Raw genomic sequence first — 19,698 nt, 5'->3', positions numbered from 1 at the left:
AAATTAATGATAATTATCCAGATAAAAAGAAACTATCAATACGAAACACATATTAATCGTGCATAATCAACACGAAGAACGTTGGAAATAATTAGCATGATAACTTGACGTTATGTAATAAAAATAACGACGTCACGAATTTTGATGGGTTTTTTGCCAAAATGTTGAGTTTGCGTTGCTTCTACAGGGAAAACGAAGTCGATGACCATATTTGTTTTTAACATCATCTAATTTGTAAGACAAAGAGGAAGAAAATGTTAATTTAAAAAAAAATTCAATGGAGCGGTTTACGTGATTTATACCGGACACAGAAAATTGTAGAAGAAAAATACAGATTCCCCCTATATATTCAATGTAATTTAGTACCCTCTCGGACCATTTTAAAAATGATTTTTTTCTCGAAAACGAAGTCGGTGATATATATTTTTTTTTTACATTTTCTGATGTATATTTTCAATATCTTATCGAGTTCTAAATTAAAAAAAAATCTATGGACTAGTTCATTTACTGATCCTTGACCTTAAAGTAAAATGTGTATAAAAGAGGGACGAAAGATACCAAAGGGACAGTCAAACTCATAAATCTAAAAAAATTGACAACGTCATGACTAAAAATGAAAAAGACAAACAAACAACAGCACACATGACACAACATAGAAAACTAAAGAATAAACAACACGAACCCCAAATTAGAACTTTGGTTTTACACTAGTTATTTTGCGGCCCTTTATAGCTTGTTGTTCGGTGTGAGCCAAAGCTCCGTGTTGAAGGCCGTACATTGACCTATAATGGTTTACTTTTATCAACTGTAATTTGGATGGAGAGTTGTCTCATTGGCACTCACGCCACATCTTCCTATATATATATCAAGGAAAGTAGTAGCAAGTTCACAAGTTACACATTATGGTTTTTTTTATTTGCATTTTCTAAAAAAAAAAAAGCATTTTATATAACCTATCTTCTCCTATGTAACTCAAAATTTGATTTCGGAAGGCTTTGTATGGCTAGAGGAAATTCTCTCTGCGACAATGGATCATACCTTACATCATTTTGACCCCTGGTTGCAACTGAAATATATGAGCATTGGTTAAAGCTTATTCTGGAAATATGTTTCGTTTGCACATACTAAGTTGTCAAGTGATTACAATTTTCTACTTGTACTACAAACGCATCAAATGTATGAGGCTTATAAGTTTGGACGGAAGACGCGCGTTCCGTCGAGGTGAAAGTCATCAGAGGCACTCATAATGGATATTCCGATTAACATTCTCATAGTTCACCTCATGTACTGATGCATATTCTTATTCAAATTTCAATAATTAATCACATAGGAAATCACGATCTATCGCTTATATCCTTATCCTGATAAATGTTCCAAATTATATTCCAAATAATCTTGTCCTGAAATTTGACCTTTTTATCAAAATGGTCTGTATGAATACCAGTCATAAAAGTTGGTCCATTATCAGTAATAACTAGGTAGACCTTGACTTTGTGTTTGGCCCAAATGTTACACCCCATTCCAGTTTGTATGCAATTGTTTGACATCACGAACTTGAGATAATTAACGAATATAAATATCGCCTCTGGAAATGCAACATTCAATATTCAAACTGCTGCCTAATATAACAGAATGTCTTTTGTTTGTATGAAAATTTGTGTTCTGGCATTTGTAGCCACAGTTGGTAAGTCCTTTTTCTTGATATTTAAATGCTTTTTAAATATTTTGGGGTGAACAAGCGTTTACCGATGTACATTTAGTATAAAGCGCCGAAATGCTTCATTCTAAAAATGTACACAGGGTCATCGCTTTTATAACTCTATGAAATTACTAAAAGAAGAATTCAATACTTATAATTTAATATTTTGCTCGGATGATGAAAACAAGAGTAAAATAAGTTTTTCTTTTATTTACCAGTGCACTTTATTGCCGAAGCTCGTGTCATGATGAATGTTACATTTCAAAATGAACGTTAGTTTCAGACTGACGACGCGTGAATGCTGTTAGCCAATCAAAATAAAGTATTAGAATGAAGCATACATACTATGCATGTAATGTAATATTGAACTAATTCTTCAAGAGTCAATCTTTTCTATATAATTAAATGCCTCTTCGTGTAGTTTACCCTTCCGGAGCACCTGAGATCACCCCTAGTTGTTGGTGGGGTTCGTGTTGTTTATTCTTTAGTTTTCTATGTTGTGTCATGTGTACTATTGTTTTTCTGTTGTCTTTTTCATTTTTAGCCATGGCGTTGTCATCAGTTTGTTTTAGATTTATGAGTTTGACTGTCCCTTTGGTATCTTTCGTCCCTCTTTGATTTATGGACATAAGGATTAAAGTAAATGTTAAGATAAGCATAGCTGTCAAATCCATGCCATCAAATTATCCCTTGCGATAACATTCAAAGCCTGCTAACAATCATATAACCCGATACATTCCATGCATACATTATTTTGATTTAAATAGACAGACAAACTCATCAACTAGAATGTTTAGGTCTGTTCGATTTATTGTTTAACTTGTAAATGAATGTATTTATGTGTACCGGATCAGTTAACGAAAAGATCTTTTTGCTGATTTCGACTTTGATAAACATATAAATGCTGAACACTTGCAATACCCTTCCCCACCAAATACTATAATTAAATGTTGCACGAACATAACCCAAAATGATATTGCTGCCTTGCAAACCAATTAAAAATCAGCGAAAATTTTGAGCAATTTGTTTATAAAATTGAACCAAAATGATTACGAATAGCGATAGATTATTTTTAATTTTTACCATATTGTACGCTCATTTGGCATACGAAGTAATTATCGTACTACTGTGATAAGTTTATCAGTGTTTGAGGCAACATAAATCATATATCAACTGTTAGTTTACTGTGTAAAAGCGTTAGTCACAGCAAAGTTTTTATAAAAGCCTTCATATGTATGTATAAATGGCCAACGTTTTTGCACCATACAAAAACAACCGAAAAGAAAGAATAAGAGAACATAGTAACAAAAAAAAAGTACGAACGTTATATTATTTGCGAAATCAGGCTTTTCCTAGCTTTGTTTTTACAATATTTTTGTGATGAAAAAAGTAACTTTATTATAGATAGCTCGAACAGTTATAGATGCGACGATTTATTGGGATAAAGAACACCATGTGCTTTTAGTCCGATTACCAAATACTGGAATCCGTTTGAAACAGGTTTTCATCGTGATGCAAATAAACTGATCGTCGAATAAAATGTAACATGTATTATTCTTCTGTTCCTTGAATGTGACAAATCTCTTTATATCATTTGTTTGTAAATATTAGACAGTTCTCAGCATTTTAATTCTGTATGAAAGGATATACAAAAACTAATTTTGATTTCAGTATTTTGTGCATGTCCTACTAGTTGGAGTCATTATGGAGACAAGTGTTTCTTTCTAAGCCGTGACAACGAGACATTTGCCGATTCACTGGTGAGTAAAAATGAAATCAGCAGAGGAAGGATAGAAAATGAAGTGTTCTTATTATAATTTTGGTCTTTTACTATGATTTATAATTACTCTTTTTGCATGTTTTGTATAAATCGCAGTATGGAGTTTGTCTTATTCCCGATTTTGGATGAGTATGAATTCCAATGACAGATAATGAGCGGAAGCAGAAGTCGATTACTTTTTAAACACATCTAGGCTCGACTCTTTTAAAGTTACTGAAAACCAATTAGTTTTCGCGAGCGATTTAATTTCGCGACCTTTGCGACTAGTTAAATTACGCGAATATAAATCGTCGCGATAATTTATTTCCTAATCTTACTGCATTTAGTGAATTTAAAAATCGCTATAAAAATAAAATGAAATCAACACGAAGTGGGCTTAAAAGGGCCAGAACAAATTATCCGCGAAAAGAAGTTGGTGTACAGTATTTGAATCCCTCAAGTTTTTTTGTTTATCATTGAATTGTATCTTTCTCATCGGATACATGCGTTTTGAACACCGGTCAACAACTGTTGCATCTTATTTCACATCACGTGATCTTGTATATGATATCAATAACTTTGAATAACAAGCTTAAGGGACTACAGTCTTAGAATAAGACCATCGAAATAATATTAGGAGCGGGATACATTTTCTTAATGTAGCATATTTCATCATGGTTATACCTAAGCAGTCGGTTAAGTAGGAATGTACTTTTGTTTGAAATGTGTAAGCATGGAAGAAACTATGCTGTTTTTTAAGGGAGAGAAATGACTGAAAATATGTTAACTTTGTCATTTAAATTAATGGTATCATATTATACCAACATGCTGAATAAATGTTTGTTTTGAAATTTGAAAGTAATATTTCTTTATCTTTTAACAGAAACTGTGTGAAGTGATTGGACGTCAATATGGAAGATCTGCATCATTAGCTACCGTTGATGATGCAAAAACACAACAGTTTCTTGCAAATTTAATGATCAAAATAAGTAAGGATACGTAGACGTTAGATTTATCATATATGATGGAGCGCAACTTTTCTTCTCTATCTTGCATTACCTTAATACAATTTTCCTACTTGTTTAAGGTGTTATCAAGCTTGGCTGTCTTACTTACTATCGATTTGTTATGTTCTTATCAAATCAAACAACAAATGAGGAACTTAACATGACGATAAAAAAAACTGGTTTGAATTACGTTCACATAACAACAATGCATTACCAAACAGAGAGTGACCTCACGTGTTCAAATCTCAAACGCTCATTTGTTTGAAAAGTAGGAAGTAGCATACTAAAACAGAAACGGATGTTCCGGTAATCATGGAAAACGATATATCACACTATAATTATCATATCACGTTGCTCAATTGTTGGTATGTATTTGATATAATAGTTTAGACCGTTGGTTTTCCCGTTTGAATGGTTTTACACTAGTATTTTGGGGGCCCTTTGTACCTTGCTGTTCAGTGTGAGCCAAGGATCCGTGTTAAAGACCGTACTTTGTCATATGATGGGTTACTTTTACGAAGTGTAACTTGGATGAAGAGTTGTCTCATGGGCATTAATACCATATCTTCTATTACCAAAATACAAAACAAATCACAGCGTAACTTTGAAAATGAATAATCGATTGATGGAACTAACATGTTTTGTTTAAAAGCAGCACCATTTTTGTTTGTTTTATCAGATTCCATTGGAATGTACATAGGATTAAATGACCTTGTAACTGAAGGGGAATTTCACTGGATAGCAAACGGCAAGCAGGCAACATACTTTAACTGGGGACCTACCCAGCCAAACAACAGAGGGGGAAACGAGAACTGTGTAGCTATGAGAGTTGATCCAGTTATAGGCTTCAATTATTCTTGGACAGATGGTCCTTGTACAGTACCAACTACCTACATCTGTGAAATGGTGTAAGTACTATTTCAAAGAAATCAATTTAAAAGCAATAATTTTAACACTGTGCTTTTCATAAGTTCAAAGTATGTTGTATTTCCCCTGTTTGTTTTAATTTGGTGTCAACTATCGAGTAATCAACAAACTTTTGTTTATTTTTAACTTTGAAAAAAAATGGCCTCTATTTCCAGATTTTATCTGTTCGGATATTTTGTTCCGAAAACTTTTAGATTTACAACAAAAGGCAACTAATGAATCTCGAAAATTCCACACATTTAAAAAAAGATTACTTTATATATACAACTGATTATTTTTAAAAAATTTCTTTATATATTTTAGAGCAGCAGATATTGGAAACCTACTTGGATAGCCGTAATTGTCAGGAATTTGTTCATATCATTTTACATTACAGTTTATTTATTACATATATACACACCAACTTTGTTGTTGTTTTTATTTTTTATGTTCATTGCTAGATATTGAGAGAGCCTCATTGTTACATTGAATGTAAACCAGGTTTATTCCACCATTTTTTTTTTCATGTGAAAATGCATTACCAAGTCAGGAATATGACAATTGTTGTCCATTCGTTTTTTATGTGTTTTGTCATCTGATTTCGGCATGTGATTAGGGACTTTCAGTACCAGTACAAAACTGTAAACCATTGAAAATTATTTCTGTGCGCACGAAACATATTATCTAATAAGCTTTAACCGCTGCCCATTAATGATAAATGTTATGTAAGGAAAATCCGTAGATGGTTTAAGAGTTGAAAAGAGAGGTCAAAACTATATATTTTTGTATGATAAATTGTCTCAGTCAGAAATGCTATCTATTCGATAACAATTTTAAGATTTAGGATGGATTAAGACTACAAAGACGTTACACGTGTTATATATGTAGCAATATATAAATACAACAAGTCTAAAGGGTAGAACATCACCATAAAATAACAATAAAATGAACAAATGTTACATATTACGTATAACGTATATCCTTATCAGTATGAGCACGATGCAAAATAAATCAGATCAATCTATTCTGATTATTAAGGTGGTACCTCACACAACCGGGAGATAACTCTGTAAAGTCAGTTAAACGTTTTAATTACGTTGTGTTGTAAAAAGAATATTAAGCTTCTCAATGATCAAAATTGGTGTTTGTCAAATTGCTATATAACCAGTGTATTTTTTCTGACAAAACGGTTGGTTCAAAAAATTTTATATTTCTATATTTTTGTTAAAGTGTCAAAGTAAATACTTTGACAAAATTTTATGAAAATTAAACGAGCCAAATTAATTTTAGTGAAAGTGTTGGGTACCACCTTAAACGACAGCAATCTTGATTTCTTTACAATATAAAAATAATATAGTTTTACCTGAACATCATATGTAGAGACACTAGTGAAATTTAAGGTAAAGGTTATGGCCTTCTAAATAACGTTTCGATCCCTAACATCACTGACGATACATGTATTGTCGAAATCCAGAACTGGTGTACAATTTTTTTGCACATTATATTTGTGGTTTAACATCTTTGTCGCAAGTTTATGGTTTTCTGATTAGTATTAAATTAATATTTAGATCCAGTTTGTTACATGTTGTGATCAATTTATTTGGCAATCGCCAATTGCAGTCAGTAGGGTTTAAAAACATCAGTTGTTCGACTTGTTAGTCAAATGCGTTTTGTTTAAATATATCTTTTCACCTTTATGGTCTTTTGGAAAATGTTGTTTGTGCTGTATTTAGTCCCTTCAATAACGAAATTTGTTTTACATCCACAGTAATGAAAATTGCGGGTTTTATCCAACGCATTCATAGGTTTGAACGTAGTTCACAATTTAGACTTGTTTACATATTGTCGTTTGGGCTTGTATCATATTTTCCTTCCGGTTTATATTATCTATTCATCCTATTTTGTTTCTTTTAATTCAAGTATTTATCCTTTTAAAATTGAGGTAAATTATATGGCCTTCCAAATACCGTTTCTATACCTAATAAAATTAACAGTACCAATTTTCTTGCACCAGATGCGCATTTCGACAAAACAAGTCTCTTCAGTGATGCTCGTGGCCAAAATATTTGAAATCCAAAGCTTATATAAAAGATGAAGAGCTATAATCCAAAAGGTCCAAAAAGTATAGCCAAATCCGTGAAAGGAATCAGAGCTTTGCATGAGGGAGATACATTCCTTAATTTATAATAATTTCTTATATTTTGTAACAGCAAATTTTAATAACACAAAAAATCCGTATGTTCATGCCAGTACCGAAGTACTGGCTACTGGGCTGGTGATACCCTCGGGGACTAATAGTCCACCAGCAAAGGCATCGACCTACATCACTTAAAAGACATGTATTGTCGAAATCTGGATCTGGTGTACACATGTTTTGCATTCATGTGTGTGGTATAACATCATTGCAGCAAACTTATGCTTTTCTGTTTAGTATTAAATTTATCCATTTTGTTACATCTTGTGATCATCCTTTTTTATTTGAAATCACTAATGGCAGTCAGCAGGGTTTAATAACATCAGTTGTTCGACCTGTTTATAGTCAAATGCGTTTTGTTAAAATATACTTTTTCACTTTTTTGGTCTTTTGGAAAAATTGTATGTTGTCTGTGCTGTATTTAGACCATTCTACAACGAAATTTGTTTTACATGCATTTGGGTCTGGAGCCGGTATGTCAGTAAACTGCTAGTAGTCTGTTGTTATTTATGTATTATTGTCATTTTATTTATTTTCTTTTGTTACATCTTCTGACATCGGACTCGGACTTCTCTTAAACTGAATTTTAATGTGCGTATTGTTTTTCTACATTGGCTAGAGGTATAGGGGAGGGTTGAGATCTCATAAACAGGTTTAACCCCGCCGCAATTTTGCGCCTGTCCCAAGTCAGGACCTCCTGGCCTTTATTAGTCTTGTGTGATTTTTAATTTTAGTTTCTTGTGTATAATTTGGAGTTTAGTACGACGTCCATTATCACTTTACTAGTATACATGTACATATTTTTAAAGGGCCAACTGAAGGACGCCTACGGATGCGGAAGGTTCTCGCTGCATTGAAGACCCATTGGTGGCCTTAGGCTGTTGTCTGTTCTATGGTCGGGTTGTTGTCGCTTTGACACATTCCCCAATTCCTTTCCCAATTTTATCATTCATTTTAGCATCATAGTAGTTACATATCTTGAGATCCATGTAATCAAGTATGTGTGAGAAGTTATTTAAACATATTGATAGTCAATGCTTTGTGTCATAATAATTAATGTGCCAAGCCTCAGTCATCATTGTAAATGTTTCTTCCACTGGTAGTATTGATAACAGCAATAATGACGTTGCGTCCAATTTCAACAGGGTTTTATGTACTTATTCTAGCATGTTGTTTGTTTTTGAATGTCATATATGAAAATATATGTATGTACGATATGTGCAAAAAGAAGGCTCACACAACAAAACACAATTATTTTAAAACAATAGCTACCGCCTTGCTGGTGATTATTAATTTAAGGTTACTCAGTATTGTAATACCTTATTTTTTTCATTTAAATCTTATAATTTAATATTTTGCTAGAATGATGAAAACAAGATTGAAAACAAGTTTTTCTTTTATTTACCAGTGCACTTTATTGCCGAAGCTCGTGTCATGATGAATGTTACATTTTAAAATGAACGTTAGTTTCAGACTGACGACGCGAGAATGCTGTTAGCCAATCAAAATAAAGTATTAAAATGAAGCATACATACAATGCATGTAATGTAATATTGAACTAATTCTTCAAGAGTCAATCTGTTCTATATAATTAAATGCCTCTTCGTGTAGTTTTGATTTATGGACATAAGGATTAAAGTAAATGTTAGGATACGCATAACTGTCAAATCCATGCCATCAAATTATCCCTTGCGATAACATTCAAAGCCTGCCAACAATCATATAACCCGATACATACCATGCATACATTATTTTGATTTAAATAGACAGACAAACTCATCAACTAGAATGTTTAGGTCTGTTCGATTTTGATGTTTAACTTGTAAATGAATGTATTTATGTGTACCGGATAAGTTAAGGAAAAGATCTTTTTGCTGATTTCGACTTTGATAAACATATAAATGCTGAACACCTGCAATACCCTTCCCCACCAAATACTATAATTAAATGTTGCACGAACATAACCTAAAATGATATTGTTGCCTTGCAAACCAATTCAGAATCAGCGAAAATTTTGAGCAATTTGTTTATAAAATTGAACCAAAATGATTACGAATAGCGATAGATTATTACATTGGCTAGAGGTATAGGGGAGGGTTGAGATCTCATAAGCAGGTTTAACCCCGCCGCAATTTTGCGCCTGTCCCAAGTCAGGACCTCCTGGCCTTTATTAGTCTTGTGTGATTTTTAATTTTAGTTTCTTGTGTATAATTTGGAGTTTAGTACGACGTCCATTATCACTGTACTAGTATACATGTACATATTTTTAAAGGGCCAACTGAAGGACTCCTACGGATGCGGAAGGTTCTCGCTGCATTGAAGACCCATTGGTGACCTTAGGCTGTTGTCTGTTCTATGGTCGGGTTGTTGATGCTTTGACACATTCCCCAATTCCTTTCTCAATTTTATCATTCATTTTAGCATCATAGTAGTTACATATCTTGAGATCCATGTAATCAAGTATGTGTGAGACGTTATTTAAACATATTGATAGTCAATGCTTTGTGTCATAATAATTAATGTGCCAAGCCTCAGTCATCATTGTAAATGTTTCTTCCACTGGTAGTATTGATAACAGCAATAATGACGTTGCGTCCAATTTCAACAGGGTTTTATGTACTTATTCTAGCATGTTGTTTGTTTTTGAATGTCATATATGAAAATATATGTATGTACGATATGTGCAAAAAGAAGGCTCACACAACAAAACACAATTATTTTAAAACAATAGTTACCGCCTTGCTGGTGATTATTAATTTAAGGTTACTCAGTATTGTAATACCTTATTTTTTTCATTTAAATCTTATAATTTAATATTTTGCTAGGATGATGAAAACAAGATTGAAAACAAGTTTTTCTTTTATTTACCAGTGCACTTTATTGCCGAAGCTCGTGTCATGATGAATGTTACATTTTAAAATGAACGTTAGTTTCAGACTGACGACGCGAGAATGCTGTTAGCCAATCAAAATAAAGTATTAAAATGAAGCATACATACAATGCATGTAATGTAATATTGAACTAATTCTTCAAGAGTCAATCTGTTCTATATAATTAAATGCCTCTTCGTGTAGTTTTGATTTATGGACATAAGGATTAAAGTAAATGTTAGGATACGCATAACTGTCAAATCCATGCCATCAAATTATCCCTTGCGATAACATTCAAAGCCTGCCAACAATCATATAACCCGATACATACCATGCATACATTATTTTGATTTAAATAGACAGACAAACTCATCAACTAGAATGTTTAGGTCTGTTCGATTTTGATGTTTAACTTGTAAATGAATGTATTTATGTGTACCGGATAAGTTAAGGAAAAGATCTTTTTGCTGATTTCGACTTTGATAAACATATAAATGCTGAACACCTGCAATACCCTTCCCCACCAAATACTATAATTAAATGTTGCACGAACATAACCTAAAATGATATTGTTGCCTTGCAAACCAATTCAGAATCAGCGAAAATTTTGAGCAATTTGTTTATAAAATTGAACCAAAATGATTACGAATAGCGATAGATTATTACATTGGCTAGAGGTATAGGGGAGGGTTGAGATCTCATAAGCAGGTTTAACCCCGCCGCAATTTTGCGCCTGTCCCAAGTCAGGACCTCCTGGCCTTTATTAGTCTTGTGTGATTTTTAATTTTAGTTTCTTGTGTATAATTTGGAGTTTAGTACGACGTCCATTATCACTGTACTAGTATACATGTACATATTTTTAAAGGGCCAACTGAAGGACTCCTACGGATGCGGAAGGTTCTCGCTGCATTGAAGACCCATTGGTGACCTTAGGCTGTTGTCTGTTCTATGGTCGGGTTGTTGATGCTTTGACACATTCCCCAATTCCTTTCTCAATTTTATCATTCATTTTAGCATCATAGTAGTTACATATCTTGAGATCTATGTAATCAAGTATGTGTGAGACGTTATTTAAACATATTGATAGTCAATGCTTTGTGTCATAATAATTAATGTGCCAAGCCTCAGTCATCATTGTAAATGTTTCTTCCACTGGTAGTATTGATAACAGCAATAATGACGTTGCGTCCAATTTCAACAGGGTTTTATGTACTTATTCTAGCATGTTGTTTGTTTTTGAATGTCATATATGAAAATATATGTATGTACGATATGTGCAAAAAGAAGGCTCACACAACAAAACACAATTATTTTAAAACAATAGTTACCGCCTTGCTGGTGATTATTAATTTAAGGTTACTCAGTATTGTAATACCTTATTTTTTTCATTTAAATCTTATAATTTAATATTTTGCTAGGATGATGAAAACAAGATTGAAAACAAGTTTTTCTTTTATTTACCAGTGCACTTTATTGCCGAAGCTCGTGTCATGATGAATGTTACATTTTAAAATGAACGTTAGTTTCAGACTGACGACGCGAGAATGCTGTTAGCCAATCAAAATAAAGTATTAAAATGAAGCATACATACAATGCATGTAATGTAATATTGAACTAATTCTTCAAGAGTCAATCTGTTCTATATAATTAAATGCCTCTTCGTGTAGTTTTGATTTATGGACATAAGGATTAAAGTAAATGTTAGGATACGCATAACTGTCAAATCCATGCCATCAAATTATCCCTTGCGATAACATTCAAAGCCTGCCAACAATCATATAACCCGATACATACCATGCATACATTATTTTGATTTAAATAGACAGACAAACTCATCAACTAGAATGTTTAGGTCTGTTCGATTTTGATGTTTAACTTGTAAATGAATGTATTTATGTGTACCGGATAAGTTAAGGAAAAGATCTTTTTGCTGATTTCGACTTTGATAAACATATAAATGCTGAACACCTGCAATACCCTTCCCCACCAAATACTATAATTAAATGTTGCACGAACATAACCTAAAATGATATTGTTGCCTTGCAAACCAATTCAGAATCAGCGAAAATTTTGAGCAATTTGTTTATAAAATTGAACCAAAATGATTACGAATAGCGATAGATTATTACATTGGCTAGAGGTATAGGGGAGGGTTGAGATCTCATAAGCAGGTTTAACCCCGCCGCAATTTTGCGCCTGTCCCAAGTCAGGACCTCCTGGCCTTTATTAGTCTTGTGTGATTTTTAATTTTAGTTTCTTGTGTATAATTTGGAGTTTAGTACGACGTCCATTATCACTGTACTAGTATACATGTACATATTTTTAAAGGGCCAACTGAAGGACTCCTACGGATGCGGAAGGTTCTCGCTGCATTGAAGACCCATTGGTGGCCTTAGGCTGTTGTCTGTTCTATGGTCGGGTTGTTGTCGCTTTGACACATTCCCCAATTCCTTTCTCAATTTTATCATTCATTTTAGCATCATAGTAGTTACATATCTTGAGATCCATGTAATCAAGTATGTGTGAGACGTTATTTAAACATATTGATAGTCAATGCTTTGTGTCATAATAATTAATGTGCCAAGCCTCAGTCATCATTGTAAATGTTTCTTCCACTGGTAGTATTGATAACAGCAATAATGACGTTGCGTCCAATTTCAACAGGGTTTTATGTACTTATTCTAGCATGTTGTTTGTTTTTGAATGTCATATATGAAAATATATTTATGTACGATATGTGCAAAAAGAAGGCTCACACAACAAAACACAATTATTTTAAAACAATAGTTACCGCCTTGTTGGTGATTATTAATTTAAGGTTACTCAGTATTGTAATACCTTATTTTTTTCATTTAAATCATTCCTCGACGAAAATTTGATATGAAACATCATGCCGAAAAAAAATAGACGATGAAATAACAACAGCTCACAAAATCCTGCAGAAAAAAGAAAAATAAATAAACTTATCATAAATATCATGATTGGAATTGTATATGTGTTCCAGACGCGCGTCTTCTTTTACTAAGACTCATCAGTGACGCTCGAATAAAAATGTTGCAAAAAAGCCAAATAAAGTACGAAGTTGTAAAGCATCGAGGACCCATAATTCTAAACTATTTGCCAAAAGCTAAGGCAATCTATTCCTGGGGTAGAAAAGACTGCGTATTTCAAAAATTCAACAAAGTTTCCTAAACTAATAAAAACCATGCAACAAACCGGGTTTATCCGTATGCAATCGGGTATCAGACGCATTTACTATTGTCCTACGTTGTGAAAGTCATATATTCAGCTAACGTTATTGTGTTGTAAAATAAAAGCACACAATCGGCTTATTCTTTGCTTTAAAATGCAAATGTGTATGTAAGATGATTTATATCAATAAAGAAATGTAACATGTGTTATTGATTCGCTGTATAATTTAAAAAAAAAAACGTTTTGATTTATGTTATTGGCTTTTTTTTAATTCAATTGTTCTTATCTGTCATATATCAGGGGATATATATGTAACTCTTAAAGTAAAATGTGTATAAAAGAGGGACGAAATATACTAAAGGGACAGTCAAACTCATAAATCTATAAAACAAACTGACAACGTCATGGCTAAAAATGAAAAAGACAAACAAACAACAGCACACATGACACAACATAGAAAACTAAAGAATAAACAACACGAACTCCAAATTAGACTTTTCATTTTCCCGTTTGAATAGTTTTACACTAGTATTTTGCGGCCCTTTATAGCTTGTTGTTCGGTGTGAGGCAAAGCTCCGTGTGAATTTGAATGGAGAGTTGTCTCATTGGCACTCACGCCACATCTTCCTATATATATATAAAGGAAAGTAGTAGCAAGTTCACAAGTTACACATTATTTTTTTTTTATTTGCATTTTCTTAAAAAAAGCATTTTATATAACCTATCTTCTCCTATGTAACTCAAAATTTGTTTTCGGAAGGCTTTGTATGGCTAGAGGAAATTCTCTCTGAGACAATGGATCATACCAAATATCATTGTGACTCCTGGTTGCAACTGAAATATATGAGCATTGGTTAAAGCTTATTCTGGAAATATGTTTAATGTGCACATACTAAGTTGTCAAGTGATTACAATTTTCTACGTGTACTACAAACGCATCAAATGTATGAGGCTTATAAGTTTGCACGGAAGACGCGCGTTCCGTCGAGGTGAAAGTCATCAGAGGCACTCATAATAGATATTCCGATTAACACTCTCATAGTTCACCTCATGTACTGATGCATATTTTTATTCAAATTTCAATAATTAATCACATAGGAAATCACGATCTATCGCTTTTATCCTTATCCTGATAAATGTTCCAAATTATATTCCAAATAATCTTGTTCTGAAATTTGACCTTTTTATCAAAATGGTCTGTATGAATACCAGTCATAAAAGTTGGTCCATTATCAGTAATAACTAAGTAGACCTTGACTTTGTGTTTGGCCCAAATGTTACACCCCATTCCAGTTTGTCTGCAATTGTTTGACATCACGAACTTGAGATAATTAACGAATATAAATATCGCCTCTACAAATGCAACATTCAATATTCAAACTGCTGCCTAATATAACAGAATGTCTTTTGTTTGTATGAAAATTTGTGTTCTGGCATTTGTAGCCACAGTTGGTAAGTCCTTTTTCTTAATATTTAAATGCTTCTTAAATATTTTGGGGTGTACAAGCGTTTACCGATGTACATTTAGTATAAAGCGCTGAAATGCTTCATTCTAAAAATGTACACAGGGTCATCGCTTTTACAATCCTATGAAATTACTAAAAGAAGAAGTCAATACTTATAATTTAATATTTTGCTAGGATGATGATAACAAGATTGAAAACAAGTTTTTCTTTTATTCACCAGTGCACTTTATTGCCGAAGCTCGTGTCATGATGAATGTTACATTTTAAAATGAACGTTAGTTTCAGACTGACGACGCGAGAATGCTGTGAGCCAATCAAAATAAAGTATTAGAATGAAGCATACATACAATGCATGTAATGTAATATTGAACTAATTCTTCAAGAGTCAATCTGTTCTATATAATTAAATGCCTCTTCGTGTAGTTTTGATTTATGGACATAAGGATTAAAGTAAATGTTAGGATACGCATAACTGTCAAATCCATGCCATCAAATTATCCCTTGCGATAACATTCAAAGCCTGCCAACAATCATATAACCCGATACATACCATGCATACATTATTTTGATTTAAATAGACAGACAAACTCATCAACTAGAATGTTTAGGTCTGTTCGATTTTGATGTTTAACTTGTAAATGAATGTATTTATGTGTACCGGATCAGTTAACGAAAAGATCTTTTTGCTGATTTCGACTTTGATAAACATATAAATGCTGAACACCTGCAATACCCTTCCCCACCAAATACTATAATTTAATGTTGCACGAACATAACCTAAAATGATATTGTTGCCTTGCAAACCAATTCAGAATCAGCGAAAATGTTGAGCAATTTGTTTATAAAATTGAACCAAAATGATTACGAATAACGATAGATTATTTTTATTTTTTACCATATTGTACGCGCATTTGGCATACGAAGTAATTCTCGTACTACTGTGATAAGTTTATCAATGTTTAAGGCAACATAAATCATATATCAACTGTTAGTTTACTGTGTAAAAGCGTAAGTCACAGCAAAGTTGTTATAAAAGCCTTCATATGTATGTATAAATGGCCAACGTTTTTGCACCATACAAAAACAACCGAAAAGAAAGAATAAGAGAACATAGTAACAAAAAAAAGTACGAACGTTATATTATTTGCAAAATCAAGCTTTTCCTAGCTTTGTTTTTACAATATTCATATTTTTGTGATGAAAAAAGTAACTTTATTATAGATAGCTCGAACAGTTATAGATGCGACGATTTATTGGGATTAAAGAACACCATGTGCTTTTAGTCTGATGACCAAATAGTGGAATCCGTTTGAAACAGGTTTTCATCGTGATGCAAATAAACTGAGCGTCGAATAAAATGTAACATGTATTACTCTTCTGTTCCTTGAATGTGACAAATCTCTTTATATCATTTGCTTGTAAATATTAGACAGTTCCCAGCATTTTTATTCTGTATGAAAGGATAAACAAAAAACTAATTTTGATTTCAGTATTTTGTGCATGTCCTACTAGTTGGAGTCATTATGGAGACAAGTGTTTCTTTCTGAGCCGTGACAACGAGACATTTGCCGATTCACTGGTGAGTAAAAATGAAATCAGCAGAGGGAGGATAGTAAAATAAGTGTTCTTATTATAATTTTGGTCTTTTACTCTGATTTATAATTACTCTTTTTGCATGTTTTGTATAAATCGCAGTATGGAGTTTGTCTTATTCCCGATTTTGGATGAGTGTGAATTCCAATGACAGATAATGAGCGGAAGCAGAAGTCGATTACTGTTTAAACACATTTAGGCTCGACTCTTTTAAAGTTACTGAAAACCAATTAGTTTTCGCGAGCGATTTAATTTCGCGACCTTTGCGACTAGTTAAATTACGCGAATATAAATCGTCGCGATAATTCATTTCCTAATCTTACTGCATTTAGTGAATTTAAAAATCGCTATAAAAATTAAATTAAATCAACACGAAGTGGGCTTAAAAGGGCTGGAACAAAGTATCCGCGAAAATAAGTTGGTTTACAGTATTTGAATCCCTCAAGTTTTTTTTGTTTATCATTGAATTGTATCTTTCTCATTGGATACATGCGTTTTGAACACCGGTCAACAACTGTTGAATCTCATTTCACATCACGTGATCTTGTATATGATTTCAATAACTTTGAATAACAAGCTTAAGGGACTACAGTCTTAGAATAAGATCATCGAAATAATATTAGGAGCGGGATACATTTTCTTAATGTATCATATTTCATCATGGTTATACCTAAGCAGTCGGTTAAGTAGGAATGTACTTTTGTTTGAAATGTGTAAGCATGGAAGAATATATGCTGTTTTTCAAGGGAAAGAAATGGCTGAAAATATGCTAAATTCGTCATTTGAATTAATGGTATCGTATCATATTAACATTCTAAAGAAATGTTTGTTTTGAAATTTGAAAGTAATATTTCTTTATCTTTTAACAGAAACTGTGTGAAGTGATTGGACGTCAATATGGAAGATCTGCATCATTAGCTACCGTTGATGATGCAAAAACACAACAGTTTCTTGCAAATTTAATGATCAAAATAAGTAAGGATACGTAGACGTTAGATTTATCATATATGATGGAGCGCAACTGTTCTTCTCTATCTTGCATTACCTTAATACAATTTTGCCACTTCGTTTAAGGTGTTATGAAGCTTGGCTGTCTTAATTACTATCGATTTGTTATGTTATCCTATCATGGCAAATAACAAATGAGGAACTTAACATGACGATAAAAAAAAAAACTGGTTTGAATTACGTTCATTTATTACATTGGTTGCAATGAATTACATTGATTTCCCAGTTAGATAAAAACCGATAATTTCACATGTGAAATAAACGTGGTTATTTCACTCTCTGACGTCATACAACAATAGGCGTTGTCAAGACGTCGATAACGTCGGATCAAAACAAATTGTCAATGCGTAGGAAAAAGATATAGTTCCTTACATTTTCTACATTAATTTCATAAAAAAAAGCCATTTACCAATGTAATAAAAAGAATAACTAATCGCCGTATTTGAATATCAAAAATAAGACAACTTGTGACCGAACGCCGCTATGGATTAAACTCGTGCTGCGCACTCGTTTAATCCATGCGTCGTTCGGTCACGCGTTGTCTTATTTTTGATATTCAAGTACGGCGATTAGTTATACTATAAATAACAACAATGCATCACCAAACAGAGAGTGATCTAACGTGTTCAAATCTCAAACGCTCATTTGTTTGAAAAGTAGGAAGTAGCATACTAAAACGGAAACACATGTTCCGGTAAGCCTGGAAAACGATAATATCGTATATATCACACTATAATTATTATATCCCCTTGCTCAATTGTTGGTATGTACAGTATTTGATATAATAGTTTAGACCGTTGGTTATCCCGTTTGAATGGTTTTACACTAGTATTTGTTGGGGCCTTTTATGCCTTGCTTTTCAGTGTGAGCCAAGAAACCGTGTTAAAGACCGTACTTTGGCCTATGATTGTTTACTTTTACGAAGTGTAACTTGGATGGAGAGTTGTCCAATGGGCACTAATACCATATCTTCTATCATCAAAATACAAAAAAAAACCGCAGCGTAACTTTAAAAATAAATAATCGATTGATGCAACTAACATGTTTTGTTTTATACCAGCAACATTTTTGTTTGTTTTATCAGATTCAATTGGAATGTACATAGGATTAAATGACCTTGTAACTGAAGGGGAATTTCACTGGATATCAAACGGCAAGCAGGCAACATACTTTAACTGGGGACCTACCCAGCCAAACAACAGAGGGGGAAACGAGAACTGTGTAGCTATGAGAGTTGATCCAGTTATAGGCTTCAATTATTCTTGGACAGATGGTCCTTGTACAGTACCAACTACCTACATCTGTGAAATGGTGTAAGTACTGTTTCAAAGAAATCAATTTAAAAGCAATAATTTTAACACTGTGCTTTTCATAAGTTCAAAGTGTGTTGTTTTTCACCTGTTTGTTTTAATTTGGTTCCAACTATCGAGTAATCAACAAACTTTTGTTTATTTTTAACTTTGAAAAAAAATGGCCTCTATTTCCAGATTTTATCTGGTCGGATATTTTGTTCCGAAAACTTTTAGATTTACAACAAAAGGCAACTAATGAATCTCGAAAATTCCACACATTTAAAAAAAGATTACTTTATATATACAACTGATTATTTTTAAAATATTTCTTTATATATTTCAGAGCAGCAGATATTGGAAACCTACTTGGATAGCCGTCATTGTCAGGAATTTGTTCATATTATTTTACATTACAGTTTATTTATTACATATATACACACCAACTTTGTTGTTGTTTTTATTTGATATTTAGTTTTTATGTTAATTGCTAGATATTGAGAGAGCCTCATTGTTACATTGAATGTAAACCAGGTTTATTCCACCATTTTTTTCCTGTGAAAATGCATTACCAAGTCAGGAATATGACAATTGTTGTCCATTCGTTTTTGATGTGTTTTGTCATTTGATTTCGACATGTGATTAGGGACTTTCAGTACCAGTACAAAACTGTAAACCATTGAAAATTATGTCTGTGCGCACGAAACATACTATC

The 19,698-nt window shown here is 32.8% G+C and overlaps 1 protein-coding gene across 1 annotated transcript; it reads left to right on the top strand.

Annotated features, from left to right (window-relative positions):
* The first annotated feature begins 1,568 nt into the window (after positions 1-1,568).
* On the top strand, positions 1,569-19,429 carry LOC143046511 (C-type mannose receptor 2-like). Its single transcript, XM_076219667.1, has 8 exons — positions 1,569-1,684; positions 3,371-3,459; positions 4,342-4,447; positions 5,145-5,373; positions 16,606-16,672; positions 17,556-17,661; positions 18,779-19,007; positions 19,330-19,429. The coding sequence occupies exons 1-8, from the start codon at positions 1,633-1,635 to the stop codon at positions 19,358-19,360; spliced, it is 909 nt and encodes a 302-aa protein (XP_076075782.1). The 5' UTR covers positions 1,569-1,632; the 3' UTR covers positions 19,361-19,429.
* The last annotated feature ends 269 nt before the right edge of the window (positions 19,430-19,698 follow it).

Source organism: Mytilus galloprovincialis, chromosome 9 (assembly GCF_965363235.1).
Source record: "Mytilus galloprovincialis chromosome 9, xbMytGall1.hap1.1, whole genome shotgun sequence".
NCBI classification, from domain to species: Eukaryota; Metazoa; Mollusca; class Bivalvia; order Mytilida; family Mytilidae; genus Mytilus; species Mytilus galloprovincialis.
The sequence above is the reverse complement of the archived record's forward strand: the minus strand, read 5'-3'. Positions and strand labels throughout refer to the sequence as shown.

Excerpts from the sequence above, each read along its gene's own strand:
- LOC143046511 (XM_076219667.1), top strand. The coding sequence starts at position 1,633 with ATGTCTTTTGTTTGTATGAAAATTTGTGTTCTGGCATTTGTAGCCACA. Across the intron at positions 1,685-3,370 it reads GGCATTTGTAGCCACAGTTG|TATTTTGTGCATGTCCTACT; the intron begins GTAAGTCCTTTT and ends TTTTGATTTCAG. Across the intron at positions 3,460-4,341 it reads AGACATTTGCCGATTCACTG|AAACTGTGTGAAGTGATTGG; the intron begins GTGAGTAAAAAT and ends ATCTTTTAACAG.